General features: G+C 36.6%; 1 protein-coding gene across 4 annotated transcripts in view; it reads left to right on the top strand.

Moving 5' to 3' along the window:
- The window catches only part of LOC121428592, a 48593-nt gene that overhangs the window by 5932 nt on the left and 19027 nt on the right, over positions 1-23634 (top strand). For 3 of the 4 annotated variants that reach the window (XR_005971812.1, XM_041625343.1, XM_041625344.1), the window contains exons 1-2: positions 624-709; positions 21382-21455. Coding sequence is in view for 3 of the 4 variants with exons in the window: in XM_041625343.1 (XP_041481277.1) it covers positions 21399-21455 (57 nt within the window). In the remaining variant the exon portion in view is untranslated. Of the gene's footprint in view, positions 1-418; positions 710-21381; positions 21456-23634 lie in introns of those variants that run through there. The other variant, XM_041625342.1, reaches the window with a different exon arrangement.

The following is a 23634-nucleotide window of genomic DNA, read 5'->3' as shown; positions in this document are numbered from 1 at the left end:
TGTTTTATGGGATATTCCTCATGAAGATTTTTGTCAAAATTTTGAGATTGAAGGTTGTTCAAGATCAGGTTATTGGGTTAACTGTGTGATGGGCAACACACATAGTTTAAAATCTGTCTTGTCTGCTAACATAGTAAATGTATGATCAAACCTGATTGGTATTTGAAATTAAATTCCAAAGATAAAAATATATCGATGTAAATTTTATTTGGCTTTTGGGATGAATTGAAAACATTTGTTATTGTATAGTATTTTCATTGCTTGAATGTATTTTCCACATAATTTTTGTTACACTTTTTTCACAGTGCCTTTCCATTTTGCTGCCTTCCTTTGTTTTTTTGTAGTTGTGAGACAAAATAATGAATTATAGTTGTACAACCATTAGTATTTGCTTTTATTTTTTTTTGTTGATATGTAGAGCATATCACATCAATCTTAGGGAGTATGCAGAGATATCGGAGGAAGCCCTTGATGACGAAGTTCGCCGTGTCGTAGGTGATAATCCACTTTTAGGCCCCAATGCTGTTTGTGCCCGCTTAGATGGGATTGTAGTCCATATTCAACGGCGGCGTGTACGGGAAAGTATGTTAAGGACCTACCCTCAATATGCTGCAGTTAGAGCATTGAATCCAAGGCTTCAGAGGCGGACCTACAGAGTAGCTGCTCCCAACTCTCTTTGGCATGTAGATGGCAATCACAAATTAATAAGGTATTTGTAAAAAGCACATTATAAGCTTAACTCTTATGACTTCAGAGTTCTTGGCTGCAGATGGTCTGTTTGCTGAAATATAATTTTGCTATACAAATCATATTTTTTACACTTAATTTCAATGTAAAATTTATAATAATTGAAACTTATTAAAAACAGACTGATTTCTGCTTGTTTCGATTAATACCTAAAAAGCAAAGGTTGTATATGAATGAGTACATCTGTGAATCTGGTAATGTTTTTTTTCTATAAATAAATGCTGCTACTTTTGAAATGAGTGTGGCCCAGGTCAGAAGTCCACACACATAAAAAACAATTGCAAATGAAAATGTAAAGTGTCTGTAAACTAACACAATTTTGTTGTCTCACCTGCGAAGCAGAGTGAGACTATAGGCGCCGCTTTTCCGACGGCGGCGGCGGCGGCGTCAACATCAAATCTTAACCTGAGGTTAAGTTTTTGAAATGACATCATAACTTAGAAAGTATATGGACCTAGTTAATGAAACTTGGCCATAAGGTTAATCAAGTATTACTGAACATCCTATTAAAGTTTCATGTCACATGACCAAGGTCAAAGGTCATTTAGGGTCAATGAACTTAGACCATGTTGGAGGAATCAACATCGAAATCTTAACCTGAGGTTAAGTTTTTGAAATGTCATCATAACTTGGAAAATATATGGACCTAGCTCATGAAACTTGGACATAAGGTTAATCAAGTATCACTGAATATCCTGCATGAGTTTCACGTCACATGACCAAGGTCAAAGGTCATTTAGGGTCAATGAACTTTGGCCGAATTGGGGATATCTGTTGAATTCCCATCATAACTTTGAAAGTTTATGGATATGATTCATGAAACTTGGACATAATAGTAATCAAGCATCACTGAATATTTTGTGCAAGTTTCAGGTCTCATGATTAAGGTCAAAGGTCATTTAGGGTCAATGAACTTTGGCCGAATCGGGGGTATCTGTTGAATTACCATCATAACTTTGAAAGTTTATTAGTCTAGTTCATTAAACTTGGACATATGAGTAATCAAATATCACTGAACATCCTGTGCGCGTTTCAGGTCACATGACCAAGGTCAAAGGTCAATGAACTTTGGCCGAATTGGGTTTATCTGTTGAATTACCATCAAAACTATGAAAGTTAATGGATTTTTATTCATGAAACTTGTACATAAGAGTAATCAAGTATCACTGAACATCCTGTGCGAGTTTCAGGTCACATGATCAAGGTCAAAGGTCATGTATGGTCAATGAACTTTGGCCATGTTGGGGTTTTTTGTTGAATAACCATCATATTTCTGTAAGTTTATTGGTCCTGTTCATAAAAAGTGGACATAAGAGTAACCATGTATCACTGAACATCTTGTGCGAGTTAGAGTAGTATTCAAAGTCAGCACTGCTGCTATATTGAACCGCGTGATGCAGGTGAGACGGCCAGAGGCATTCCACTTGTTTTCTCTGTTAAAATGCTGATATGTGACTTTGTATTGGGTACTAATGACTAGTATTAAATGTCGACGCGTACACACTGATCTCTCCCCTAACTGGATATGCTGGGAGGGTCCTTTGTTTGAAGCCCGCGAGTTCTATTGTCCGCCATACCAGTTCCCCCAAAAGGAACGCGATCGCTCCATTAGCATGTGCATTGTGAGCGATACGCTAGCTGTCTGCACACTGAAGCACTCATTGCTTTTTATACTAAACTTCATACATTTAAGGTGCCAGAATTCGCAATTTTCTTGAAACCATGGTACTTTCTCAGTATACAATTCGGAAACATAATTTTGAAGGGGTTGGTGTTTTTCTCACCTACGGAAGAATGGATGAAATCCTTGACTTGTATATAGGGGTATTTTGGAGGTTTTCCAAATAACCATCTTAGGATCGATATGGCGAGGACTTTCTAGGTTATGAAGGCTTATAACACTGGGCTTGAACCCCCCCCCCCTTTAATTTAAGTCTACCCCACCCCCCCCAAAAAAAAAAAAATCAAACAAGTGTAACACCGAAAAATTCATCGTTTTCAAACGTTGAAAATGTAACTTTCATATTTTATTTCTGATTTGGATTAAATTTTGAGCATTATTGTGTGTTTTTCTCTCTATTCAAATAATCATTTTCATGAGGTGGACTCGCCCTTTAAAGAACAAGTCCACACCCAACAAAAACTTGATTTGAATAAAAAGAAAAAAATTCAACAAGCATAACCCTGAAAATTTCATCAAAATCGGATGTAATGTGAAAGTTATGGCAGTTTAAAGTTTCGCTTCATTTCACAAAACAGTTATATGCACATCTCGGTTGGTATTCCATTATTTTAACATTTTGTGCTTCCGGCAAGGAGGTCCTAAACGTCAAATTCGTAAAAATTGAAATATTGTATAATTCAAACTATAAAACACAAAATAAATAGTGAGTAAAATCATCGACTCTCTCATTTGGATGTAACTGGCTCATTCATATCACTATTTTTTTTTTTAATAAGCGAAACTTTGAAATGTCATAACTTTTTATTTTACATCAGATTTTAATGAAATTTTCAGCATTGTGCTTGTCTGATTTTTCTCTTTTGATTCAAATCAACATTTTTCTGAGGTGGACTTGACCTTCTCTCTCTCTCTTTCCTTCTGTCACATCGATCGACCCTCTTCAATTATCCTCTACCCAGTTTGTTCATACACTGTAGGCAGCGGAAGCGGGGGGGGGGGGGGGGTTCCTGTACCCCTAAATTTTAGGTGGGGGACAGACCCCCCAAAATTTATGTTGACAACTTTTTTTTTGTTCTTTTTGCTTGTCAATTTTTTCCTGCATCCCCTTTAAATTCAGGTGGACCCCCCTAAAATCGTTGTGGTCCGCCCTGAAATTCTGGTTGATAACCCTTTTTTGATGCTTGTCAGATTATTTCTTTTGTTTTGCATCCCTTCCTAAATTTTGGGTCGATAACTTTTTTTTGCTTGTCAGATTATTTTTATTGCGTCACCCCCTAAATTTCTGGTTGATATAACCCCCCCCCCTTTTTTTTTGCTCCACCGAGACATTTTTTCTTTGAAGACATTCGGCATCTCAAAATAAGTTCTGTGAAATTTCTGAAGTCTGTTAATCCGTCTCTGTAGCTTAATGTCTTTTTTACGTACTTAAAAAAAAGAGTTCTTGGAAAAAATAATTCGATCTATTGTTGACAGAGAAATATCACAAATTCACACGCCACAAGTTACGTAAGCCCCCTAAAGTCCTAGTCATATACCGTACATGTACCTATAGCTTGTAATTTTCACAAATAAAAGATAAATAATTTTCAGAATACCTTGTAGATCCAGTCCTTGTCCCAAAAATCAGTCTATTTCGGTCAGGATCTATGCTTGCAAAAAATATTTTTTTAACTCCTCCGAAACGGCAGATTTTCAGTCTTAACTTAAGTTTCACAATACATGCTATACACGGTCAGTATTTTCGTGTCTCAGTCGTGATATTCTTCTGTCCAAACATGATTGATAAACTCATAAAACTTGGTGACATTTGTGAATATTAATAAACTGAATATTCATTTGAATCATGGTTTGAATTCATCACGCTTCCAGAGAAATCACAACAATCGATAACCCCCCCCCCCCCGGAGTTTTAAAGTTTTGGAAACTTGCTCTGGTAATTTAGAATTACCACACATGTATTTGAGCACATGGGACTACATAAAGTCTACAACTATGCAGTTCACCAGCTTGTCTTATCTGTGAAAAGTAATCCCATTTTCTCTGTTTCCACGGTCGTCACAATAAGTGCAATTATACGTGGCACAGGACGACATCTTAAACTTTGTATCAGGTATAAATTCACATTGAAAAGTGCTGTTATAAGAGTTGATTTGGTAAGTATAATTAAGAATTGACACTATTGCCGTGTACCAGACTCTACTCCGATTTTGGCTTTTTGGGGGAACTCGGCGTGCGGAGGTACCAACTTCCGGTGCTTCAACACGGAATAGGCCAATCAGCGTTATTGTTCCCATCCAGGTAGGGGAGAGATCAGTGCGCGTACATGATATGCAACGCGCAATCTTATTGAACAGTACGCAGTAGTGCACGTCCTCTTGGCATGATCTGGGGCCCGTTGCAGAAAGAGTTGCGTTTAAACGCAAGTCAAAAAATCAATCGCAAGTCTCAAATGCGCGCTGTTGATTGGTTGAAAATCAAGTTGCGCGTGATTTTTAGAGTTGCGATTGATTGCAACTCTTTCTGCAATGGGCCCCAGACCAATGATGTCATGCCATTTATACTGCGCGCAACTAGGCATTTAAGTGCGACTCTAAGTCATACTTAAATCTTTGTGAAACACCCCCCAGATTTGTATTGGTTGGCATGAATCCATAAGGGTGGGGTGTAGCGGGAGGGGGGTGCCATAAGAATGAAAGAGGGGATGGTAAGGGAATGTTGTTAAACTTGATTATGTAATCCAGTCTATATATCAAATTCTCTAATACTCAATACATTCACAAGTACGATGAATAATTGCGATTTTAAATAGTAGTCCTGCACGATGATGTATCGAATTTCATGAGTTCTTTAACTTAAGGGGGTACGAGAGTGATCATAAAGAGAGCTAGCTTGTCGAGATACAGGTCCTTCTCACAGGCGCGTAGCCAGGGGGGCGGTCGCCCCCCAAAACGTCCCCAGAAAGAAAAAGAAGAAGGGAAAAAAGAGAGAAGAAAAGGAAAAGGGAAGGGAGGAAGGAGAAGAAAGGTAACTTTTTTTTTCTTCTTTTCATTCTTTATTTTTTTTTCAAAAGTGAAACTCCTTCACTCTTGCTCTAAATTTATAAATGAATTTTGCTTCCGCGCTACGCACGGTTAATTAAATGCTATTATTGAAGATCTCCATTCCCCCCCACCCTTTTTCTAAACCCTGTTTTTCCATCTCGGCTGTGTTTCTTGCCAGTTTAAGTTCAATGTATGCATGGAATTAGAGTAAGGTTAGGCCGAAGTATACGAAGTAATTTTTTTTAATTGATCGCGGAACTTTTGGTCGGGTCGGCTCGGGGGGGGGGGGTAGTCTTTTTATAAACTTCTGCCGTCACCTACATAAAGTCAACTTCTCCGCTTTTCATCTCATTACTAAACAACCATAATTTTGGGCAAACAGGTTCCTAATTTAAAAAGAGGAAGGTATAAAATTCTTGTCGTATTAAATAAAGAAGTACGATATTTGTTCATCTCCTGTTCTGTTTTGCGCCCTCAGTTTGAAATTTTGAATGACACGTAAGTTTCTTTATAATTCAAAATGAAGGATAAGTCAAAGAAATAAGGCATCCTTTTTTATCTAATTTCAATAAATCACAGAAATTTAAACTTTTTGCGCACCATTTTTCTCGTAATGATGTTCAATAATCCTAGAAAATCAATTGAATTAGAGCCGATGGGGGTATTGGAGATATCTGTATTTGATGAAACGTCCGCCCTTTGAAATTTCAGAATTATATTGCTCTGCGCGGGGAGGAATATCTTCCGCCCGGCATATACACTTCTTCTCTGTTTTGCGAGGTAAAGATATGCACTGTCGCTAAATTGTTCATAAAATATGATCTTTCCCAGGGAAGTATTCAATTTGTTTTTGAGAACACCCTTTTCTCGGGATCCTTTTCTTGGCAAAAAAAAATGACAAAACTATCTAGCTTCCACGCTTCGCGCGGGGTTATTATTATTTTTATTTCTTCCATTGTATTCCTTTTTTGTGCGTTCACAGTCAATTTTAAAACAAGGTTCAAAATCACAATAAAGTTAACTGAATTGGAGCTGATATACTAGAGACAAGAGAGACGGCTCCTTTTCATTTTTAATGTATGAAACCTCGAAAGCTTCGCGCTTCGCGCGGGAGGCGGAAACTCCCCCTCCCTGCACCCACCCCCTATGGAGCGCGCTTCGCGCGCTCTGTAAGTTTTGGCACGCTTCGCGTGCATTTACCGCCCCCTCCAAATGAAATCCTGGCTACGCGGTTGCCTTCTCATGACGATTGTATAAATTTAGCTTTTTCCCCAAAAAATATTACTGTTAGGCATATGCGCAAAACAAGGACTATAGTAATTGTTCTTCTCAAGCGTGCCAGAAAACCTGAATGTAAAGCTGTCCCGTGAAATCATATTCTGGGACCGAAAACAGAAAGCGTTGCAATCAAACGAAACTCTGACAAAACGATGAAACGCCCTTTTCCGTCTATTTTGAAGATTGAAAAAAAATGTTTGATTGAACATAACGCTTCCCGCAGCGGTTCTCCGAATATGATTATTACAGGCTCTCCATTTACAGCTGTGTATATATTTCACAAGAAAACTAGGAATATTTCTCTATGATCAATCTGATAAAGATATTAATCAATTATTATAATGACTAAGCAGTGCAATGTTTACTCGAGAAAGCGACACGTTGAAATGATAAAGCACTGCAATTGCTTGCGATATGCGAACTTTGCGTCTGGTAGGTTCGGTTGTGTTATACCCCTTTTCCACTAGGGCCAGGACAGCGTCAGGACAAGGCGCGGAATGTAATAATTGCAATCCGCGACCCTTCCGCAACCTGTCCAGACATTCCTGGGAGTGTCCGCACGCTGTCCTAAACCCTTCCTGGTGTTCGGGAAATCAAAATTTGTCCGCATCCAAATTTTGGTCTCGACCAAAATTTGGACGCGGATGACACCTTCGGGACCCTGTCCTGACGATGTCCTGCCCTTCCTAAACCCTTCCGCGTCTTCCGGAAACCATCCGCAATCAGGTCAGCTTCAAGAAGGAAAGAAGAAGCCATGCGGAATGTTTCAGGAACGTGCGGATTGGAATAGGAAGGCAAGCGGAGTGATTCAGGAATGGGTGGATCCAATGCTAATATGTGTGGAACGAGTACACAAGTAGCAAAAGCCATTTGTGGTCAGTGCACTAGATGTGGCAACTGGATAATACAAGACAATAAAATTACAAAAAATAAAGAAGTACGGGGGTCAAGGGGCCTAATTAGTATATCACTAAACAAACCTGAGAACCTAATATTTCAAGCAGTGTTTTAAACATACATGTATTACGCGAGCGCGAAGCACGAAGGAGGAATATTTCGAGCATTTTCTTCTGATCTGAAAAGTGGACTTTTCAAATATTTCTTGCAATAGTTAAGCTGGCAACGATGTGAGCAGATTATTTTGTTCTGTACTGAACATATAAACATGATAAAGATGTTTCATGCAACGTTTGATTATGAACAAGATTGTTTTAATGTACTCAACTGAAAAAGGGACCGTATAGGCAACGCTTGACTTTACAAATAGGACAAATATCATAATACAAATAATAATACAGGTGTAGGTTTCAAACTGAATTTCAAGTTTATATTCCTATTACATTTTAAGCACTTTGTTTGATCATGAATGAGGTGTCATTAATAAGAAATGATAATAATAAATGAGAGCAAGCTTATAAATATCGCTTTTCTCAGAACGGCTCAAAACGATTTACAGCAGGAGCAAAACGATTTACCCCAGGATTCATTTCAATCCCACATGAAAAGTGCACAATTCTACACCCTGGGAAGCATTCCTTGCATTCATCCCAGCCTCAAAATGGCGCTGGCAAATTCAAGCATACAATAACTTTCGCTTCCAACCGGGTACCCATTTAGCACCTGGGTGGAGAGTGGCAAGGTGTGCAATACGTCTTGCCAAAGGACGGTTAAGAGAATCGAACACACAAGGCGGAGTCAGAACCACTACACCACGTCTCTTTACAAAAAAATAGGCCTTCCTGAAAAAAAAGTCTGCACAGAGCATGTTTCTCATAAACATAAAATATGAGCGCGAAGCGCGAACTTACTTCTTTCAAACATCAAGGACTAAAAAGAAAAGACGAAAGACCTAAGCATTTTTCGTAAATAAAATGAACAGTGTGCACAATCTTCTTATGATTAAACTATTGAAAGTATGAAGCGCGAAATGGACCATTAATATATTTACAAATTGACCTAGCTGAAACGCTGATATTCTCCCCGTCTGCAGGACTGTCAATTTCTTCACTCTTCTTCCTGTTTTCTCCTCTTCTTTGGTTACTCCATTTTTTTCCTATTTTAACGCAGTCAATAGAGCGTAGCGATCGCATTCGGCCTGCTCGAATTGCCCATTTACATTTCTTTCTTAGTCTATTTCAATTGGTACAAGAGGAGGCAAAGGCGATTAGACTCTCACTGGATTCACATTTTCGTCCAAAATTTAAAAGTGATATTTCTAATCTTACACATTCATAATCTCGATTATTTTCTGTTCATTATCGCGATTTGTTTCCTCCTTAATTCTATTTCACCTTATTTCATTCATCTCCTTTGTTTATTCATATTTCTTTTGTGCTGTTTGTATATCTCTTTAATACTGGGAGGGGTAAGCCAGCAGCAAGGAGAGGAGGGCCGTATCAGCACGGCACCCCCTTTTCCTTTCCACCATATCATTTTTTAAGTTTCACTTTCCATTTTACTTATTTTTCTTCTGTTTGTACTTTTTTTAAAGGGGGGGAGCAAGACCACGTCACCCCTTGATCCGCATGTGCCTGTCGAATGCAATTTGCATCCTAACTTCCTGTTTTCTTCCTCTTTTGTAATATATGTATTAATTTGTAGAAAAATTATAAAAGAGTAATGTTATAAAGAGAGCCCCTACTTTGCTATGAACATATACACTCTTTTTAAAGTTACCTAAGTTGAAAAAATCAAGATCCGAGATAATTTATTGTTATGTATAAAAGATCTGCACAAGATCTGCTTTCAAAAAGTGAATACTACATTACACTACTAACACACTTTCCTTTATCCTACATATTTCAACTATCAAATAATGCGAGCGCGAAGCGCGAGCTGAACATTTTTTTTTACATTCCGACCTAAATACTGGGCATTCTAAGCACCTTGTAAAAGCATGAACAGGAAAGGGGTATGACTATACACTTGATGTGAGCGCGAAGCGCGAGTCGAAACGAAATTCGACATCTCACGTTTTGTAAATCAGGAAAAGGATGGATCATTGGATAGATGGATAATATTCCTACATTAATAATAATATTTGGTAATGTGATCTGAAACTGGCACAAGATTCGTATCTAAATAAACATCCGTGCGTGTGTTTAGATCCAGACCTAGAATCTGGACATTCTAATTACATTCTTTATTATAATATCAATAATAAGAGCGCGATGAGCGAGCTAAAAATATTTGATTTTCCGATCTAAAAAAAAAAAAATTAAGCGCAGTTACGAACTGGATATGGATCGCGCTTAATAAATGATGCGAGTGCGAAGCTCAAGTTTATATTTTTATCATTACATATATTTTAAGTTGCGACCGGGACAGTTTAAGGACATTTCTTGTCTTCATATGACTATGATGACTATCTTCCTAAGCGAGAGATGAAACTTGTCAATATTCCATTCTGAAAAAAACGGACAATGATCATTGGGAAATCATGAAAATATTATTATATTACTTATTAATCTAATAAGCCAAATGAGGGTGCGAAATTGATATTAAGGTCAGATAACTGGACATTTTTTAATCATGAATAGGATGCATGGGTTTATATGTTTTTAACAAAAATAATGCGAGCGCAAATTGCGAGCCAAAAATTTTGATAAACTGTCTAGGAATTTGAAATAATTTGTTACAATTGATACAGGTATACATAACTCCAAATCAAAATGCAAGCGATCAGCTTTAGCTGATACTATTCACAATCAGACCACCCTAAAAAGGGATATTTTTCAAAAAATGATGGAATACACAAAGAGAATAGTTATTTGACAAATCAAATAATGCTAGCACGCAGCGCGAGCAGAAAATGTTCATATTTAGATCACAAACTATAGTTATTTTACAGAAAACTATAAAATCTATTTGTAAATCAAACAAATTGAAAACTTAATCCGAGAAATGTTTTGTATTTTTACTTCAAAACTTGATATTTCAAGCTCAATATAAGTCTATTGAGCAAGTTATGTATGTCATAGATTAGGCAACAAAACGTGAGCGAAAATTTAACATAGTGACATGAAATCCCCCCCTCATCTTATTTGATTCACTCGTCTTTCTCCTTTTGTTTTTCCTCTTCTCTTTTCCCTTCTGGTTCTTTTCCCTCTCTTTCCATTTTTTCTTGTTTGCTCCTTCCAAATATTGGGGAGGGGGGCATTTGATATCAAATACCCCAAAAAAGTGAGGGGACGCGTCGCCCCTGTCACCCTGGGATGTCCACCAATGTATGCAATTTGATTTGAAATAAAAGAAAATCCTACATAGTCTCTGTAGTCGAAGAAAACCCAAATAACACCCCTAAATTCATTTTTATTTAAATATATGAGCGATAATTTTCATGGAGTATTCGCAAATTGTCCGATTGTCCTAGTCCTTGAATTTACCACTCGTGATGTTATCCTAAATGTATCCGGTTCTGTCCTAATACGATCTGCATGCTGTCCGCACCGAACGCCGACAAATTTATTTAGATAATCTTGTCCTAGGACAGTCCCAGGAATGTCCTACGACAATACGCAGACAGTCCTGGTTGTGTCCTAGGACAAGATCATTTGCATAATCTTTTACGGAATTTGGTTGCGGACAGCATGCCGAAATGACAAAAGTTGCTTCATGGTTAGTGCAGTTACGTAAGATGATGATTGGCTCTATCCAATCAGAGATGGTTCTAAATGGTTGCGACATAACATTACAGGGAATACCCTTGAGCAGTGTGAAGCAGAATCTACATTTTGATTGGTTATAGACTTGCATGCACCCAGTTAAAATACGCATCCTGTCAAATATTGGTGTTGTTTTTATATCGATGAACCACATGTTCATTATAGGCAGTATTGTGTGATTCATTCCTTTTATTCAGTATTTCAGATGGTAAAACTGAAGGGCAATTTCTGGAAGAGAAACAGCATAACTGGGTTTTTCATTCATTCTTGGGTACTTGAATCGTGATGTTTATTTGCTTAGAGTGAATACAAAAAGTCAAACCTAGAGATATTTTATTGAAGCCATGCTTTTGTCATAATAATGGAATAATATTTGAAAAAAAAACACGATAAAACGGCTAAAGGCTGAAGAAATCGATCTACAAACAAAAGGTCCTTATTGCAATATACAAGTTGTGCTCATTTGTCTCACAATGATAGGCATGATAAGGGCCTTACCATATCTCAAATAAACATGTGTAGGCTAAATATTACTTTAAAAATTGCCATAGGCATATACACACATACAATATGACTGTTATCTCCAACTTAGATACATCCTGCGGTTTTCAGGAATTTATGTAATGTATTACCATTTTACTCAGGTACTGTTTATGATAACAAAAAACGCTCCACTGTTCATACAAATGAAGATAAAACACAGAAAGGATTAATTAACAGGGAAATGTATGGAAATCATAGTAAAGCTTAACAAAATTCAAACACGTTTTCTGAGTTCTAAAGTCCTATCACCATAAGTTCGATTTAATTTGTGTAGACCTATAAAATCGATAATGTACACGTAATATTTCCATTTTCAAACAAACAAATATTAAAACTGGGATGAAAATCAAGTTCCTGCTCTGTTTTAGGGCCGTGCATTTTGTTTTCTTTACTTTATCTAAAACTGTCATCACACTTTTCACAATTCATCAGATCAAGTATGTATAAACTATGAAAAAGATTATGATAGGAAAAAAATCATAGAAATGTGGCCAAGGCGCGGTAACATAAAGGATCTGCACTTGATTGTGAGCATTATGTTACAATTGGTCATACACAACAAGCAATGCAAATTATTGCAGAAACCAGCTCTAGAATCACTTGCTTAGCGTAATGTTACAGGGCTCCAGTATGTGTTTAGCATTTAATTATGCATCAATGTTGTTGTTGTTGTTTTAGCTTATACGGCGCGTGTCATTCAGTAGTGAATATTTGCGCCAAACAATCAATATTTGCGCCAATCAATGTGTGTGTGTGTGTGTGTATTTGAGTTTTGTCAGACGTGTATCAATCAGATATGATTATTTACGTCTGGGACCGACCTTTAACGTCACCATCCGAAAGACGTGACCAGGGCTCGAACCTCGAACCTCTGCATCAATTTGTAACTTCCCCACAGCTTGGATTACAGGCGCACGCCACAACTCATAGTGCTAGTGTAGTCTCTATTCCAGACCGTGTTAAGATTAGACCAGGACACATTTTAAATATTTATATATTTAAGGCAAACATCCACCCCTGACCCCCTCCCGATCTTTATATTAAATTCTCCCTGCCTTGGTTTGGATTTTGTGCCATAGATCGATTATAAATCAATCTGCAACCAAATCGCAAGCTTCTGGAACTACATCGTCTTAGTTGACGGGATATACTAGGTAAACCAAATCAATTTCAAATTAATAATCTGATTTTATTAAACTGTTTTAGTCATTAAGGCAAAATTAGTCAAAATAAATATGTCTTTTAGAAATATTCCATTTACTTTGACAGAAAAATATTAACCAGCACAGGCTGCATTTTATTATGGGTACAGTATATATACAAACATTGCCACCAAGAAAAAGACTAAGAAGAGTGCGAATAGTTCATGTACCCTCACTTCTGCTACCGAATGTGATAATGTCATATAATTATTTTTCTTCCGTTGCAAATCTTAGTTCCAAGTAAGAGATTAATGAGTGTGCAAATAATTCATGTACCATCACTTCTGTTACCGAATGTGATAAAGTCATATAATTTATATTTCTTTCGTTGCGAATCTTAGTCCACCTAAATTATTTCATTTGAGCAAAGTCTCTGGCAGGAGAAGCTGCGTTCATCTTTTAGTAAGTACGTCTTACCTTTTTTTACTTTAATAATTTGAAATAAAACTTTTGGGAAAAATGACATTTTAGCCATAATATGTATTGGAGTACATGGATGAGTAGTCCTTGCCTTACATCACTATGACATCACATAAGTGGCCAATTTGAAGTCTGCATGGGTATAGTGATTACTAATATTTACAACTTTAAAAAATTCATAACTTACTTTTTATTTGTCCAATATTGTTCAAACTTTCACTTATCAACTTGTCTGATTTTTCTTTTTCTTATAAAAACAAGGTTTCATTTGGGTTGGATTCCCCTTTAATAGCTATCTGGCCATGCGTTTTGAGTTGGGCCCATTTCCGTTACAACTCAATTTTTTCTCGAAAATCGCACCATTTTATACAATTGTATTTTTTTCTTATGTTAGACACCCTTTACCCATAAAAGTATATATATTCTGAAAGGAAATTGTCTGAGGAATTCAAAAATGCAATCAGAAAAGGCATAGGATAATGTCATAAAAAGTTAGAGGTCAAAATATGTGGAAAACTGTGAAAAAAACATACTTCCCAATAAATCCGAGTATCAGATAAACTTTACACCCTATAGGGAAATAACATGCATATTTCAACTCTTTAGAGTGAGACCTTTCCAGTGATATATAACTTGTTGGGGATAACTCTACCAAAATAACTGGGCGCAATCATCTTTTAAGACCAAATTTCACATCACAATTTTTGCGGGTAAATATGTATCAATGCTTGATTTACCCCTAAAATATTAATTAGTATTGCCTTTAGTTGCATAAATACACTTGCAAACACTAACCAGTATATTATAATATATTTACTGTGGTTATTATGAATAAAAAATGATTTCATTTGACTCAAATTGTGGGATTTGTCACCTCTTGGCTCAAAGACCGGTGGACCACAGGTTGACAACTGAGAGTCAGGTTTAACATATACATGTAAATATAGGGAAAATGTGAATGCACAATGAAAAGTTCTCATTACTGCTTAAATTATTTAAAATTAGTGTCAACAAAAACAACTGACAAGTTATAAATAAATCCAGACACCTGGCAAAAATACTTTGATTACAGTATGTTATTTTAGAGTGTTATATTTTAAATAAACCCTCTTGCTCAACATTCTGCAGGACATGGTCACTTGGTACTGGGTCAATTGAATGTCAATGCACAGAACATAATTTCTATGGGTACATTTGCCTCTGTTTAGTTTAATCTTTGTACCAGTTTCATTCTCAAGTACTTTTTTGTTTAGTTTTTTTGTATAATTTGGAAAAATATTCTCTGAACACTTTTGTGCCAGCCAAATACATGTATGTGTCATTTACTGATTTATAGAAGCAGTGTGATGTAACATTAAGAAAATAGTAAATAGAATCAGATGAGGACTTTATTGCAACAAACAAGTTTTCATTAATTAAAATTGCATAAAAGGTGTATTTATATCTATTATGTTACCAGAGTAATCTGAAGATTCTGACACAAAGTTATCACTATCAGTCTACGCTGTCAATATTGAAACCATGAGGTCATAATTATTAAAACAATAGATTGATTTATCTCTGAAGCCTCTAATTAGTTTGTGCTTTTCTTTTTGAAATTTATGCAGAGCTCTTCTAAATTTTATTCAAGGTGTAACCCACAACTGTATTTCATCTCTCCTCATTTCCTATACATCAGACAGTCACAATTTCAATCATGTTAATTTCATGTTTTACGTCAATTAATTATACTAATTAGCTTAATTAGGTACCCTTTAAACTCAAAAGTTCAAATTTGACCCACTTATGATTGAAGAATAAGCAAGTGAGCCCCAAAACTATTACATATTTAGGTACTGTGATGTTACACATTTAGTTTCTTAATGAAATGAAAATTTACGCTCCCCTCATCTATATGTATCATATATTATCAGTGAGATATCACGATTATCAGTTGCCAAGGAAATATTTCACGTTTGTAGAAGAAATGTTTGCTGAAAATTGCAAACATTTCAAGTTTCCGTTCGCTTATAAAAAATAGAAAGATATCGAGGAATTGATCTCAGTGATTCAACTAAAAAATAAAAAAACTTAACCATGATCATAAATTTAATTTGTTAAAATACATTTATACGTGTGAAACAGATATAAGTATGCAATAAATGTTTGAGAGATTCACACAAAATTATCCCCTTTATAAATTAATTCATCTCATACATGTATTTAGAGTTTATTTACATCACTAATTATTAGCGCACTATTGTACATGATTGTATATGAAAATATAATGAGGTATTTTCAAGGGTCGATTATTTATGGATAAAGTGGAATCTTTATATCCTCTTCGGTATTTTTTAAGATTCAAGAGAGTGATTACAGTAAAGTATTTCGTGTGGAATAGCATTCATTAAATTCATTCATTTTGAAGTCATACGACCTATGGTGCATGTTACAATATAAATCAACCAACACTGTTTATAAACATGATAAAGATAGGTAATTATTTATATGGTTATAATCGATCATGCAATACATCGATTAATACCCAAAGAAAGTAGATGTGCCAAGGCCGAGTGGTCTAAGGCGCCTGGCTATACATGGAAAGTCCGGAGTTCGATCCCCAGCCGCGGCATCTATGCCCGTGAACAAGGCATTCAATCTACAATGCTCTTTTATCCTGCTTTCAAATAAATGGAAATGCTGTATGCATTTTTGGTAACTAGGTGTGTACTTGTTTTAAAAAAAAAACTGAAAAAAAAGGGGGAGGGAAGATGGATCAGTGGTTAAATCTCTGGATTTTTAACCAAAAGGTCCCAGGTTCAAATCTTACCACGGTACTCTCGTTCTTTGTCAAGCGTTTATCATATTTGCAACTCTCCACCCAGGTGTAGTGAATGGTTACCAGGTAGGAAGAAATTCATTGAATGCTCGAGTAACCTTTTAAAGTAGCCGTGCTGTGCTTAGGCAAGGGGTAATAGTATGCAGTGCTTTATAAACATTGTATTAACATTATGAATATGATAAATGTTACATATTATTATAAAATACGTGCACCGTTTGAAACTTATTCAGTTTTATTTCAAAACAGGTGAGGTCTTTCAGTGCCTATAGGCCTGCTTTACGAAAGAGCCCTGTAGAAATAGAATGGTTACCAATTCTGAGTGAATGTCATGAGAAAAAAAAATGATGGGCAAATGAAAAGCAGAGTGGAAGAAAGAGAAGAGATAGTTGTAGAGATAGACGGAAGGAAAGAACTCCCTCAGTTGTGCACTTCGGACAGAAAATGGATTGACCAATAATACTTTGGAGCCTCACCTATCCTCGGATTCTACCAGTTAGTCAAAATGACCACGAGTCATTACAGGAAAAAAAATCGCTAGTCATTAATTTAACGAATTATCGCTAGCCTAATACCCATGGAAAGGGTAGCCAGCGCGGGGGGGGGGGCAATATTTTTTACCACCGCAGTTCCAGACATCAATATACAAATGATGCATGGGTTAGAGTGGGTCAGTAGGAACTGTGTGCACAAGGTAACTTTGGCATGGTTTAGACCATAATGCCAAAGTTACCGCGTGCACACAGTTCCACTGACCCACGAAAGAAACCCATGCATCATCTGTTTTATAGAATGGAAAAAATTTATTGAATAAAATACAAAAGTTAATGATTTACCGGATGCATGATAATTTCATGCGTCCGGTAAATTGAATTCACCGGACGCATGAAAAAATTTACCGGACGCATGATTTTTTTTACCGGACGCATGATTTATTTACCAGCACCAGATGCATGAAAATTCCAAAATGTAATGCAGACACTTTGATAACCCTGGACAACATAAATATGGGCTTAACTGCATAATATGTTGGCACAAAGGCATTATTATACCCAAAATGCCAAATACAGCTTTGCATTGACAAGATCTTGAGGCAGCCTCCGACCTCCAATTTAGCTGTGTGTATGCCCGGGCCGCGCCGGGGGCCAGCGCTTGCAGCTGCCTGGGCCTGCAGTGCAGTGGAGAATTAATTTGGCTGTTCACAGCTCAGGCTCAGGGCAGTAGATCTAACATTAGATCGTATGTCTGGACTTCTCAACTAACAAGTATGCGGGCAGTTTTAATCCCAATGACAATTACGGTACCAGATTTGTACTTACAGATCATTTTGCATCCTTTATTTGATTCATTCTGCCTTGATCGAAAATTCAAAATTTTGACGTAAACAAGATTTTCTAGTAAATGCCGCATCCATGTTTGTTTACGGAATTCGCAGTCCCATAATGCATTGCGCGGTATCGCTTCCGCAAGTTTTACGAGCGGCAGTACCGCCGCGGGAGATTTGAAAAGGGATTTCGCCAGATTACTTTTCCTGCTGATAACGATCGCGGCATCAGAGTCCAATCAAAAGAACAAGATGCGTTGTTCCTCCATGTGTTAGAAGCTCCTTGGTATTACACGCACACTATCGGACTTCCTTAATTGACCAATCAGAGAATGGCTAACGTGCTGTCTTTAAGTACATGCGCGATGACATCACAATGACCTTTTCGGGCGATAGCTTGTTTACAGTGGATATCGTTTTGTCGTGCAGCCCAGTAAAAAGTCTTGCATAGCTCTCAACCAATCAGATTGCGGGGATTTTCTCATCCATTCTATAATATGAATATTCATGACTTTCGTCTTCTAAATAAGAGTACGCATGAGCGTGGACTTAGGTAGTCTTAGGTATGCGTTACGGACAAAAATATATATTTTTTTAATCAAACGTGGGGCATTGTGACTGACTAATCGTTAAAAAAAAGACTGTCTTCGGAACTATGCAAACAGATTGTGATTTGGTGACAACGATGGCCTTAGTCTGTAAAAATAACGATGTACAATGCTGACCGACTGAATCTGGCGCGCTTAGTGCGAATAGGCATGGTAGGGGTGAATCATATTTTTTTTTATTATATAATAAATAGATAAATAAAAAAAGATAAAGCACACCCAACCTTCCAGTATAATCATAGATTTTACCACATATCTCTATAATTATTGTACTTTTATCTGTAGATCGAATACGGACTTCGATGCGTGCGAAGCGAATTCACATACTAGTACATGCAGAAAAGGCGACGCGTCGCCGCTCTTTGGAACGAAGAGGCGACGAAAAAAATAAAACTTTTTGAAACGGTGATCATTTTTTCGTGAAGAGAAATGTTTTATGCATTGGAATAGTAATTTGAGCGTAAGAACGGTGGTCTGCTTCGCTCAATAAAAAAAAAGAATATCAAACAACGGTCTGCTAATCATAAACTTGCTAGTCGTGCATGAAGATATTTTCTTTTGTCTCAACATAGAGTGACTTTAGTACACAGAGTAAAAATAAAAACTTGTTTAAGTTTTATACAAAACACTTTGTAGTTTTTAACAATTAAAAGAAGTGTTTAGAATAACCGACTTCCGTTCATTATGAGGGGCGTCGGGCCTTGGACTCTCCCCCTCCCAAAAAAAAATACACGACGAAGGGGAAAAAGGGAGAAATGGAAAGGAAGGGAACCAAAGGGGGCCATCTTCTGTATTTTATCTCAAACTCTATCACAAACATCACAAACTTTGATATTTGTATTAAAAAGTGTCAACGGTTTATTCTCTCTCGCTTCGCCCTCTCACAGTTGTTGTTTTTTTTTTTTTAGGATGAGAGAGATTTTGCCTCATACGTCATGTCCTGCCCCCCCAAAAAAAAAATGTGTTACTCAATGCACCACTGCTATAGCCTGCTGGGTGTATCGACTAGTGAGATTCTCTTCAATAACGTAATAAACATTTTCATGTAATATAGGAACGGAGCTATTATTTATATATATATATATATATATATATATATATATATATATATATATATATATATATATATACATATATATATATATTGATTATATTATTATATATATATATATATATATATTGATTATAATAATTTTTGTTTTGAGGGGGGGATGTATTGAAAAAAACATTTCCTGCCCTTCATTCAGTCAGTCAAGCCAATGAATTTGTTGGATTGGTTTATGACGTCCCAGTTTATGTACAGTGCCATGAAAATTATTACCATGCAAATCACAATGAGATTGTACAGGAAAGACGACTGAATGTAACCATTTTATTATCAACATAACCAGATAGATGAAGGCGAAATCGTTTGATAATATTCTATAAAATGTCTACTAAAACAAAACACATCATATTACCTTCATATTGACTTTATTCCAATGTATGATGACTCCAATACATGAGGAAATTGTCCATTATATTTTATCAACACTTTGCTTGCAGCGGAAATGCTCCCGTTATGATTATGATACATGTATATACAGCATGTATTACAGAGATGCGTTGTATGCAGCACAATTTCTTCCGTGTATTGAAATGGACTTTGATCATTGTATACCCTGTTAACAAAGAAAAATCAAAGGCGATACTATTTAGTATTGATTCGCCCGATCGACTCTGATTCGGCAAAAGATAAAAGTTAAATCACGGGATATGAATGGAATTTGTAACTAACATTTGGTTTATCTTTTTTTTTAATGTAAATCACGGAAGGGCCGCTTCCACAAATGACGAGTGGATATACCATGAGCCACCATGGGGTATCGGAAAACATCCTTAACACGTATTTTCCATATTCTGATAATGCACCCCTTAAGAAGTATTGGCGTGTGAAACCCTCGGGGAAACCCTCCCCTTAACAAGTATTGGAAACAAAACAATACTATTGGCAAGTATTCCCAGAAAGGACCCCTAAACAAGTACAGTTTTATCACGGACGTCGGCCGTCGGCTTTACCTCTACCTACATCATTGGGTGAATACGGCCCCACCTCCCACACCTCAATGACCTCGTGAATATCATACTCTAAATATGCCTACGTAGTATCGACTCTTTGGGCAAAAAGTACATCCTTTATAAAACATTTTAGTATTGTTTTTTATACCCTCGCAAATTTGACCCCAAACACGTAGCTATCATATCAAAATAAATACACTGTTTTCATTATTTTAGTGTTTTTGACACCCTCATTACGTTACGTACGTAACGTGCCCTATCTTGAAAAAGACACCCTTTTTACGTGTTTTTTGGATCGCGCATGGTATCCACTCGTCAATGTAGGTGCCCCCCCCGGGAATCTAAAGCAGGCAAACTAAAATGTGACATCGAATAAGTCCCCACACCGTAGTAAATCACAAATATGGGTGATGAATCATTGCACAATACATCTGATCAATGTAAGTGCCCCCCCCCCCCCCCCGATGTAAATTAAGAAAGATTAGAGTAGAGATAATTCGGCAAGAAAAAATGAGACTGGTATGAAAATATTATACTGGCTCATAACTAAACAAAAAGAAGTTTAGTAGAAATTAAGCTATGATGTGGTGAGAAGAAAGAGAATAAATTTGTAAGGACAGATCATGATTATATGGCAGAAAGGTATTTTTACGATTCACTTGATATTTTATCATGTATTTATTTTGGAGCCTGAGAATAAAGAACCTCATTGAACACTGTTGAAGGAATTTTTTTTTCTCCATTTCATGCAAAGATAATTATGTCACCTCATCACTCTTCAGTCAAATTGACTAGACCAGAAGTCAGATGGGTGCAACTGATATGGCAATCACTGATAGTCACATTTCTTACATTATTATAGTCAGAAATAACTCAATCCAAGTAAAATACGACAAGAAATGTTAGAATACGACTAGAATGACAGTTGGACCCAGCTGACCCTACTAACTGGTCATTTTAAGCGTATCATTTTGCAATATATTTTTGCTTCTAGAACGAGTATCTAAAGAAATGGCAACTCAGCATTGTGAAACATACCCAAGTGACAGAGACAGCGCCGAAAATAAGGTGAGAAAATAGTACTGTTTAAAGAGGAAGTTCACCCTGAAGAAAACTTTGTTGTAAAAATAGCAGAAAAAATAGTAAAAAATATTGGTGAAGGTTTGAGGAAAATCCGTTAAATAGTAAGAAAGTTATAAGAGTTCAAAATTTTGGATTTGTGACGTCATAAACGAGCAGCTGCCCCATGTGTTATGTAATATAAAATTATGATTTTCTAGTTTTGTATGGTTCCTGATGACTTAATTTTGTTTTCTTTTCATGATCGGGTGTGAAATGATTTGTCTATTGATATACAAAAGTTGCAGTAAAAACCATTTTCAATTTTCTGAGAAAATGACATTTCATTGATTTTTTACTATTCGCTATGTAGGAATGCTGCTCGCATATGACGTCACAAATCAAATAATTGAAATTCTAATAACTTTTTAATTATTTGATGAATTTTTCTCAAACCTTCGGAAATATTTTTTATTATTTTTTCTGCTATTTTTACAATAAACTTTTTGTCAGGGTGAACTTCCCCTTTAATCAAGCAATGAGAGGGTATAAATCAGTGATATAAAGTATTGGTATTGTGGAGCGTTGTGGCCCAGTTGATTAGTCTTCGGACTTTGAAACAGAGGGTCGTGGGTACGAATCCCAGCCATGGCGTAATTTCCTTCAGCAACAAACTGATCCACAATGTGCTGCACTCAACCCAGGTGAGGTAAATGGGTACCGGTAGGAAGTAATTCCTTAAGAAGCTGTCTGCGCTATGAACGCATAGCTTAGCCGGGTTATATTGGAGCGCCTTGAGCACCTAACAACACGAACAAGGTGAAAATGTGCGCAATATAAATATCCTTTATTATTATATTTGTTGCAGGTGAGTTGCGGGCAATCGCAAGGCTTGCACGGAATGGTGTGAGAGGGCCTTTAAAATTTAGATAAGTTAAAAATAACAAGGTCTTACCTGTAACACTTCTGAATTCTTGATCATTATTATTTTGGGCATTTGGGCATTATTATTTTGGGCATACTGATTTGGAGATATATTTCATAAGCTGAAATCGAATTTGGTAGTAATTCACTAACAAGTGAAATGCCTCTGGCCGTCTCACCTGCATCACGCGGTTCATTATAGCAGCAGTGCTGACTTTGAATACTACTCTAACTCGCACAAGATGTTCAGTGATACATGGTTACTCTTATGTCCACTTTTTATGAACTAGACCAATGAACTTACAGAGAGATGATGATTATTCAACAAAAAACCCCAACATGGCCAAAGTTCATTGACCTTACATGACCTTTGACCTTGATCATGTGACCTGAAACTCGCACAGGATGTTCAGTGATACTTGATTACTCTTATGTACAAGTTTCATGAATCAGATCCATAAACTTTCAAAGTTTTGATGGTAATTCAACTGATACACCCAATTCGGCCAAAGTTCATTGACCTTTGACCTTGGTCATGTGACCTGAAACGCGCACAGGATGTTCAGTGATATTTGATTACTCATATGTCCAAGTTTAATGAACTAGACTAATAAACTTTCAAAGTTATGATGGTAATTCAACAGATACCCCCGATTTGGCCAAAGTTCATTGACCCTAAATGACTTTTGACCTTAATCATGAGACCTGAAACTTGCACAAAATATTCAGTGATGCTTGATTACTATTATGTCCAAGTTTCATGAATCAGATCCATAAACTTTCAAAGTTATGATGGGAATTCAACAGATATCCCCAATTCGGCCAAAGTTCATTGACCCTAAATGACCTTTGACCTTGGTCATGTGACGTGAAACTCATGCAGGATATTCAGTGATACTTGATTAACCTTATGTCCAAGTTTCATGAACTAGGTCCATATATTTTCTAAGTTATGATGACATTTCAAAAACTTAACCTCAGGTTAAGATTTCAATGTTGATTCCTCCAACATGGTCTAAGTTCATTGACCCTAAATGACCTTTGACCTTGGTCATGTGACATGAAACTTTAATAGGATGTTTAGTAATACTTGATTAACCTTATGGCCAAGATTCATGAACTAGGTCCATATACTTTCTAAGTTATGATGTCATTTCAAAAACTTAACCTCAGGTTAAGATTTGATGTTGACGCCGCCGCCGCCGCCGTCGCCGCCGCCGTCGGACAAGCGGCGCCTATAGTCTCACTCTGCTTCGCAGGTGAG

This window comes from Lytechinus variegatus, chromosome 15, assembly GCF_018143015.1.
Source record: "Lytechinus variegatus isolate NC3 chromosome 15, Lvar_3.0, whole genome shotgun sequence".
Classification (NCBI taxonomy): Eukaryota; Metazoa; Echinodermata; class Echinoidea; order Temnopleuroida; family Toxopneustidae; genus Lytechinus; species Lytechinus variegatus.
The sequence above is the reverse complement of the archived record's forward strand: the minus strand, read 5'-3'. Positions and strand labels throughout refer to the sequence as shown.